Here is a 9,062-nt window from a genome sequence, read left to right as displayed (position 1 = left end):
CAGGAAGGAAAATAGGAAACTTTTGGTACCTTTGTTGGCGTTTTTCGAGCAGTGAAATGCCCAAGGCAGCCGGAGCATCCAAACGAGCCCGCCATTCAGGCCAGCCACCACCAAGCCGTTCTGCAAATAACGCCTCTATTCGCACAAAAATCAGGATGACCAAAATTACGAATGACGATTCAAAATTGGGCCATGTCAACTTAATGGAATCTTATCATCAAATAATAACAATCACGTAAAGAGCTGCGGTATTTAATTACAGCAACTGTAGATCACAAACGTATACCCAGGATCCACAGCGTCTCTTCTTGGAGCCTGTGAGCATTTAACTCTCTAGTGATTGTCTGCACATAGGTGTGATTTCTTTCTGTAAAACTCAAATGTAAACGTTGTGAGTTAAAAGTTCGCTGCTCGTTGATTGATACTACCCTTGGACTATATACTTTGATGGGGAAATCGAAACTTAAGCCTCAAAATGGCTACGATGAGAACTCTGAGCAAGAATTTACCTTACCTTCAGCAGCAATTTTGTGCTCTGTTAGGTAATACAAGTGCACCCGTTAAGGTTATGAGCGTAGTTGTACTGTTTGGATACTTCCTGTCTTTCTCTCAAGAAGCCGTGAATGTTTTGAGTGTGAGGCCTGGTTACATATTCCCTCCTGCTTTCTGGATATGGACAGCCTTCACGTTTTGCTTCCTGGAGCTGCACTTCTGGGAAGTTTGTGTTGACATTGTGACTGTTGGTTTGTGTGGAAAACTAATTGAGCCACTATGGAGCTCAATGGAGGTTGTCACCTTCTTTGCTATTGTCAACCTCGGAGTGGCGGCACTCAGCGCATCATTCTACCTGTTCCTGTACATGTGCTCATCGGACACAATGCTCCTCTTCGACATCCACATCCACGGAATGGCAGGATACATTGCGGGAGTTGCTGTCGCAGTGAAACAGATTATGCCTGACCATATTCTACTCAAGACTCCGTTGGGAAAGATGACAAATAGAAATGTGCCTCTAAATGTTTTCTTAGCATCACTTGTATTATGGTTGATTGGTTTCCTTGAGGGCACATATCCTACCATGTTTGCATCTGGTGTTCTTGTCAGCTGGACATATCTACGTTTTTATCAATGGCATAGTAATGGCACCAAAGGTGACATGGCAGATAATTTTACTTTTGCAAGGTAAGGAAGCTCCTTTGGTATACAATTCTGCTCTTAAACAATATGGTTGACTCTGCTATCTGACATCTTTGATTCTTTTTTCAGCTTCTTCCCTACTGTTTTACAACCTCCAATAGCTGTGTTTAGTAATACAGTTCATAGTTTCTTAGTAAGAATACGCCTCTGCCGGCGCACTGTACGGAAGTTTGATATGGCTGCTGCTCCAACGGGAGTTACAGTAACTCTACCTGGAATTGATCCCCATGACATGGAGAGGCGCAGGTAACTGCAGCTTTTATTTGCTCCTTTAAAGTTTCCAGTTCTATTTATTTATTGCTGTTTATTTTTATTACAGATTAATAGCACTGAAGGCTCTAAATGAGCGACTTGGCAAGACTGACTCGTCTGTATCCAGTCTGGTCGGAATACCCCGCCCATCTCAAAAAGATCGATCTAAGATTGCCACCTCACCTATACCATCAAATGCTTCATCAAGTAGCTCAGTGGTGTCTATTCCAATACCGTCTTCGGTGGAATCTCACAGTTTGGCAACACCGTTCACTTCCCCCTCAGTGCTCCCAGTTCAGTCAGCCATTGTAGATGTCAGTGGTGGCACCACAAGCCCTACATCAACTTAACAGTTCTAATTTAGAGCATCGAGTTTTTTTTTTTTGTTATTGTTATTCTTTTAAAAATAGTGGCAGTTGAAATTGGAGATTTGAGTGCATTGGAGACAGTCCCAAGATATCTCATTTTGTTTTGCATAAGCCTGCTGTCACATGTCCCCTTCAAGACTGGATCGACTGAGCAAAGTGACATTATACTGAGTCATTCCTTGTGAGGAAGTCTTTGTGATAAATGTTTATATTTGTACCTATGAAGTTAGCTCTGTACATTATTTTAGTTATGATGTGTCCTCCTTAGTCACATGTACCCTACTGAGTTGTTCTTGTTTTAGCTATCACCAGGCTTATTGCTTATTCTTTACTCCTATGATAGAGGGGTAAGAATTATTTTAAAATTCAAACTTACTATCTCAAACAGTAAGGATACCTGGGGCTAAGGAGGAAAACTGGTGATTTTTTAATAGTTATAAGAAGTGTCATTCAATTGATAGAATTTCACATCTCAGTGGTTTGTCATAAATCTTATTGTAGGGCTTTAAAAAATTAAAAAAAGAAAAGAAGTTTAAGAGTGATGTTTGATGTTTTTATATTATAGTATATTCTATTTCAAAGATGTGTGAAGTGCTTTGTGGAGTCTCTAAAGAAATTAATTTAGATGAACGAAGTATGTGTTACTGTATCAACAAGATTCTAATAATTTGTGTTGACTCGTGTTTTCTATACAATTGTAAAAAGTCTGAGTATATAACTTTCTTGGAGCTTCCCACAGGTGGTCGTACAGTATATTCAGGTACAGATACCTAGGTCTTTGGGCCTTTCCTATTATTTTGGATTGACCAAAGCTCTATTTCTGTGCACTTTCTCATCACACCTAGCTATTAAACTCACAAACCTACACCAGAAAAGCTGCATTAGCATTATTAACCAACTAATGAAAATTTTAATTGCAAGAACTTTTTTTTTCATGTGGCTGACTTTATGAACTTCCATGTGATGGCATCAATCAGAATAAATTTTTGTTTTGAATTTCTGTTGCCTTGCTACCAGATCTTTCATATTACATTCCATGTTGGCAGAAATGAATGAAAGGTGTGAGAAACAGTCAAAAGAAAACAACAACCAACAATTTAATAAGTCGTATACAACCAGTACTGACACATTAAATTGGTTTTTTACATTTTTTTGGCAAAATAGGATGCTACTGATTGCATAACATTTTAAAATTTAAAGCACCTCAGAATCTTTGATGAACAAATACTTGCGAAAAGATTACATAAACACATTTTTGCTCAAGACATTCTTGAAAAGATATAGAAAGAAAGAAAGAAATGAAATCAACATTTTCTTTCACAAGGACAGGGATTTCAATCACATGGGATGAGCCCTTTTCAATTAGAAGGTAGAAAAAAATATGCTGTCATATCAGTCAAGTACAGCAGGTTTAGATTTAGTACTCCGTAATGAATATTTGCACTAATTTGACATACACAACATAACAAAAGCAACAAAATTGTAATAAAATTTAACTATATGTTCATCTTAAAATGATATACAATAATTGTGATCTCAGTGCCAAATGGGCAGATTGCCAAGTTTGTGACAAGGTTCAGTTAAACATACAGTAGCATAAAAAAAGTGAGAGATTCATCACACAATCACTGTAGAAGACTGAATAACGAGACAAACCATTAACACTCTGCACAGAAGGTACCTTACAAATAACATGTCGAACGACTTCACATGACATAATATCTGGGACCCAAGAAAAGAAAAAATTCCAATTCAAAATAAAACTATAAATTGATCCACGTCAAAAATAAGACCCCACAGAATGACTAACTTGCATCAATGCAATTAGCGGTAATATGTGGGTGGGGGATTACTCGAGTTAATTGGCCACTGCTGTCCATGGGCCACTGGGGGTGGCGGGCCTCTATATTGGTTGTCATGGTAGTGGGGAGGCCTCACTGACATTCCTGGAGGCACACCCTGCTGGGGGTGTGGTGGAGGCACACCCTGCGAAGGAGGCCCTTGAGGCACATAGGGCGGCTGCACTACAGGTGCATAAGTCACTGGAGGATAGTAATTAGGGGGCGGTTGATGGGGTGGCACTGCATACGAATGGCTGTACTGCGTCGGAGGGGGCTGACTGTAATGGTGGTGGTACGTGTTTTGCGGCGGTTCCACATCCTGAATAGGCACTGTAATCAAGTTAGTCCGCATGCTATTCTGAGTATGCTGTGTGGGTGGAGGTGCTGCTGGTGCATAGCCTGGGGGCGCCACAATCATAGGCGGACGATGCATTGGAGCATAGGGTGGTGGAGGGGGTGGTGGTGGAGATGGGCCACCGCGACTTCTGTGATGGTTGACATCCTGAATAAAACACATTAACAAGAAGAAAAATAAATAATTAGCCAACAGAACAAACAGCACTTTAATTTCAGAAACAAAAGTGGTACTTACATGGCCTCTATCACTTTTCCCTCTTGACTGTGGTGGAGCAGCAGAATGAGGCACTGAGTGTGAAGAGGAATGCGAAACTTGATGCGAAATTTGGTGAGAACCGGGATGTGATCCAGGGTGAGAGCCGGGGTGTGAACCATGGTGTGATCCATGGTGTGAACCAGGGTGAGAGCCAGGGTGTGAGCCAGGGTGTGAACCAGGGTGAGAACCAGGGTGAGAACCAGGGTGAGAACCAGGGTGAGAACCAGGGTGAGAACCAGGGTGTGAACCAGGGTGTGAACCAGGGTGTGAACCAGGGTGTAGAACCAGGGTGAGAGCCAGGGTGTGAACTAGGGTGTGAATGGGACATGGAGTGAGAGGAGGGATGGGAAATGGCATGGGGTGGTGGATGCACATGGGAAGAAGGGTGGGGAACAGAATGGGAATGTGACACTGAGTGGGAAGAGGAATGAGGCACAGAGTGGGAGGAGGGGTGAGGCATAGAATGGGATGAGGGATGAGACACAGAGTGCGAGGAATGAGCAGAAGGGGGAGGATGGGACGATGAATGAGAAACAGAATGGGATGAAGGATGAGAAACTGAGTGATGAGAAGAAAGAGCTCCCGGTCCAGAGACCGTCATTAGTTTCTCAATTGAAGATGACTCCTTCATGTGTGAATTGAACTGTGAACTGCTGATATCAGTACTTGATGTTGTGTGACGATGGTTGATGTGAGCATGCAAATCCCTCTGAGAGAGGTACGTCCGTCGACAGCCCACGATTCCATATCTAGAGCCACCATGAACACACATGAACACTGTACCAAGCCCCACTTGTTCCACTCGATGAACCTTGTCATTACACCGAGGGCAAATCTTCTCCTCTTTCTTGGCACATTTCAGGCAAAATACATGTTTACAAGGAATCTGCAACGCAGTATAAAAAATGGTTAAAAGTTTCTCAAAAATTCTAGATACTTTCATTTAAAAATTTTGGCAATAGACGACAACATACCATTCGACCATAGATTAGGATAGGTTTGTTACATTGGTCACAGCAATGGATCATTGGATTTAGAACCTTTTCTCCGACAAGATTTACCCGATGATCCCAGTTCAATCTAAGCATAGGCTCAGGGGGGCCTCTATTTAATGTTGTAAAGGTTGGTGCCTCGAGGAGAGAAATGTCAGCTTCCATATCCACTGTAAGGGCAACCAGAAATTAGGAAAACATTATAAACTGTACACATGTAAACCATGACTTGTAACAGAAGAAAAATAATTAAAAAGCCAGAATTGAATGGGGAAACTCGATGAATGAGTAGGATAGGTGAACTTACATTGTTGCTGTTCCTGTACTTGTTTAGGCACTGGTTGTTCATCATTTTCTTCTGGCATATCCTCTCCAGATGGCATTGGCATCTCTTCGTCATCACTCTCAATAGTCTGAGTAGATAAGAAAAGGACAAAAGGTAAAGTTGTCAAATTCACATCCAAGAGTGTCACAGAGATAACAAAATTAAGTGGAAGCAGATGATGACCTTTGACGCCTTCTTGTTCCTTCCTCTTCCTCGCCCCCCTCGGCCCCGTCCTCGCCCCCTGGCTCTTCGGTTGGAACGATTTCCACGCATCTGAAAAGCAACAAAATTGAATGCATAAAATTAAACACTTGACAGCAACTCACATCCTGAGAACACCTTACCGGTGGATCAGGTAATGTCTACATGAACAAAACTTTCAGGGACATCGGATCGGAACATATGTACAATTGGAAACAAAAAAGGTTTTGGGGGTCACACAAACGATTACCAATTGATAGCGAAATGCTTCAAAATAAGTGCTTATGTTCGCGATGGGTTGGTTCGCACAGGCACCACACCACTAACCCAATAACTTTTCAGTAAAACTTATGAACCTTTCGTGTAATTGTAATCCTACGCAGTACGATAAAAAATTAGTATCACACTTACTTTTTACAACAGCCTAAAGGATTAAACTTAGGTGAATAAATGACCAAAATAAACAGCTTGTTACACGTCCATAACCTCTTTTCACCACGACCGGTTCACTACCAACATACCCACGCGAAAAACAAATAACACTCCCAGAATCCAGGAACACCAACTCTGAAAACAAAAGCAGAAGGGAGGTACGAAGCGTCCGGCGTTCGAATCGACTTGAACTTGCACGAATGTCGCTGCTTGTTTTCAAGTGGAGTTCTATCCGTCGGTTTAAAAGAAGTAATGAGGGTGAGAATTCTTGATCAATGTTACTTTCGCCTTATGTCTTTATTGTGAAAGCTGTGACAACGTAAATGCTTCATACGGTATAACCTCTTAATTTGTGCATTGTTTGTGGTTTGTTGATTGCAGTGACAGCCCAATTGCTGAATTCATGACCAGTTCCAAGGTGATGCTTGCCCACTAGAAGGACTGCACTACTTCTTGCCGAAAACATGGCTGGCATGCGACCCGTGTTTCTGAAGCCAAAAGATGACGACTTAGTCCAAGAAGATAAGTCCGACTTGGATGCAGATCAAAACACATCATTTATCTACAACCCAAACCTTTCTCTGTCATTGGACCAACACCGACAAAGACTACCTGTCTTCAAGAACCGAGATCACTTACTGTATCTGTTGGAGCAATATCAAACTGTAGTTTTGGTTGGTGAAACTGGTTGTGGCAAAAGTACTCAGATTCCACAGTACCTGTATGAATCTGGTTGGTGTTCTGATGGAAAACTTGTTGGTGTTACTGAACCACGCAGAGTTGCAGCTACAACTCTAGCAAGTAGAGTTGCAGATGAAAAGGGAACCCCACTGGGTGGTTTGGTGGGATACTCAATTCGGTTTGACGATACCTTTGATCCTGTGAATACCAGGATAAAATACATGACCGAGGGAATTCTACTTCGCGAAATGATGGCTGACCCTTTGCTGAGGAACTATTGTGTGATAGTGCTGGATGAGGTGCATGAACGAACCCTCTTGACTGATATTATAATGGGACTTCTGAAAAAAATCCTGCAAAAACGGCGCACCTTGAAGCTGATTGTAGCCTCTGCAACCGTAGATGCTGAGCAGTTACGAGACTTTTTCAACTTCAATGTTTCAAAGGACTCGAAGCAAAAAGATTCTTCTGTGATAATTAGTGTTCAAGGACGGTTGTATCCTGTGGATGTATTTTATGTCAAAGAACCTGTAGCTGATTATGTCAAGGCCTCTGTAGACACAGCCATGAAAATTCATGACTCTGAGCCCAAAGGAGACATTCTAATATTCCTCACTGGACATGAAGAAGTAGATCGTGCAGTGTCTCTTCTAAAAGAGCACGCATCCCAGAACAGAAACAGTGAATTGAAGTTACTGCCGCTGCCAATGTATGGTTCCCTGCCTTATGGTGACCAGCTCAAAGTTTTCCGACCAACTCCTAGAGATCTTAGAAAAGTTGTGGTCGCTACAAATATAGCTGAGACCTCAATTACAATTTCTGGAATAGTTTATGTAATAGATTGTGGATTTATGAAACTACGTTGGTTTAATCCAGAAACGCAGGTTGACTCTCTAGTGCTGGTTCCAACATCACAAGCCTCAGCCGACCAACGTGCCGGGCGAGCAGGACGTGTCAGATCAGGCAAAGCTTACCGTCTGTACCAGGAAGAAGAATTTGAAAAGCTGGCTGCAGCCACTCCTCCAGAAATGCAAAGGACAGAATTATCAGGAGCTGTTTTACAATTGAAAGCATTAGGCATCAACAATGTGCTCCGCTTTAATTTTCCATCTCCTCCACCTGCTAAGAACCTTCTATCCGCATTAGAACTTTTGTACGCTTTAAATGCAATTGATGATAGCGGGCAGTTAACTGATCCCCTTGGTGTACAGATGGCTGAATTCCCAGTGTCACCTCTTCACTCCAAAACTCTGATTACTTCTGGTGAGTTTGGATGCTCTGAGGAGGTGGCATCGATAATGGCTGCTTTGCAGGTTCAAAACATCTTTACGAAACCAGGAGGACAAGCAGCAATCAGAGCTCGTATAGCTCATCGTAAATTTGAAGTTGCTGAAGGTGACTTGTTGACTTTGTTAAACGTGGTTGTAGGCTTCAAGAAGCAGGAGGGCTCCCGGGCAAAGCCATGGTGCCATGAAAACTTTTTGAATTATAAGGCTCTAAAAAGGACTGATCAAATAAGGAACCAAATAATCAAACTTCTCACAAAGTTTAAGATACCAATAACTTCCTGTAATGGTAGGTCTGAAATTGTGTGCAGGTGTATTGCTGCTGGTTTCTTCCCTAATGCTGCTTATTTGCACCACTCCGGTGTCTACCGCACTGTTCGAGGTGGACAAGAACTCCATATTCATCCCAGTTCAGTTTTGTACACTTTGGAGCAACCCCAGTGGGTTCTATTCAGTGAAATTATGAGCACAAACCGTACATATATGAGGGACCTGACTGTTGTACAGCCAGATTGGTTAGAAGAATTAGCTCCACATTTTTATCAGAAAAGATTTGATAATGACTAGAAGTAGATATATATTCAAATTTCGGTGGTGAAGTGTGACTGACATTTGTTCAATGTAAATAAGAAAAAATAAAAATGAGAGAAATTCAGAATGCATTTTATTCAACCCAAGTTTGAAAGTTAAAAACAATTTTTAAAGCTAGGTAAGTTTTGCCCTCAGGACATAAACTAAATTTTCTTTGCATTAGATTCTGAACTATGCTGTTTAACACAGTGGAGAGTAGAGCCCTAGAGTGGGTCCGGGTTCGGAGCCTCAGCTGAGATGTAACAGCGCCCGGCGGGTAGGCAACCCAACTGACCGATCAGCC

General features: G+C 41.9%; 3 protein-coding genes across 5 annotated transcripts; 2 read left to right on the top strand and 1 right to left on the bottom strand.

Moving 5' to 3' along the window:
* The first annotated feature begins 159 nt into the window (after window positions 1-159).
* On the top strand, window positions 160-2,692 carry LOC117645027 (transmembrane protein 115-like). The gene is made up of 3 exons (XM_034384906.1): window positions 160-1,182; window positions 1,267-1,443; window positions 1,517-2,692. Exons 1-3 carry the CDS (start codon window positions 476-478, stop codon window positions 1,797-1,799), a joined length of 1,167 nt encoding a protein of 388 aa, XP_034240797.1. The 5' UTR covers window positions 160-475; the 3' UTR covers window positions 1,800-2,692.
* A 204-nt stretch (window positions 2,693-2,896) lies between these two features.
* On the bottom strand, window positions 2,897-6,332 carry LOC117645026 (E3 ubiquitin-protein ligase Hakai). Of its 2 annotated transcripts, XM_034384905.1 has the most exons (7): window positions 6,201-6,332; window positions 5,772-5,861; window positions 5,571-5,676; window positions 5,246-5,433; window positions 4,581-5,157; window positions 4,251-4,327; window positions 2,897-4,160 (listed from the first exon to the last, which is right to left on the bottom strand). In XM_034384905.1, exons 2-7 carry the CDS (start codon window positions 5,859-5,861, stop codon window positions 3,642-3,644), a joined length of 1,557 nt encoding a protein of 518 aa, XP_034240796.1. In that variant the 5' UTR covers window positions 6,201-6,332; the 3' UTR covers window positions 2,897-3,641. The 2 variants fall into 2 exon arrangements, with proteins under 2 accessions (XP_034240796.1, XP_034240795.1); XM_034384904.1 differs by lacking the exon at window positions 6,201-6,332 and adding an exon at window positions 5,933-5,951 and having other exon boundaries at window positions 4,022-4,160; window positions 4,251-5,157.
* Window positions 6,320-8,843, top strand: LOC117645024 (probable ATP-dependent RNA helicase DHX35). Of its 2 annotated transcripts, none has more exons than XM_034384902.1 (2): window positions 6,320-6,479; window positions 6,603-8,843. In XM_034384902.1, exon 2 carries the CDS (start codon window positions 6,686-6,688, stop codon window positions 8,753-8,755), a length of 2,070 nt encoding a protein of 689 aa, XP_034240793.1. In that variant the 5' UTR covers window positions 6,320-6,479; window positions 6,603-6,685; the 3' UTR covers window positions 8,756-8,843. The 2 variants fall into 2 exon arrangements, with proteins under 2 accessions (XP_034240793.1, XP_034240794.1); XM_034384903.1 differs by having other exon boundaries at window positions 6,353-6,507.
* Window positions 8,844-9,062: the final 219 nt, after the last annotated feature.

The sequence above is a fragment of the Thrips palmi genome, unplaced genomic scaffold (genome assembly GCF_012932325.1).
Source record: "Thrips palmi isolate BJ-2018 unplaced genomic scaffold, TpBJ-2018v1 HiC_scaffold_18, whole genome shotgun sequence".
Taxonomy (NCBI): Eukaryota; Metazoa; Arthropoda; class Insecta; order Thysanoptera; family Thripidae; genus Thrips; species Thrips palmi.
Note: the sequence above shows the minus strand (reverse complement) of the source record. Positions and strands in the feature narration are given on the sequence as shown.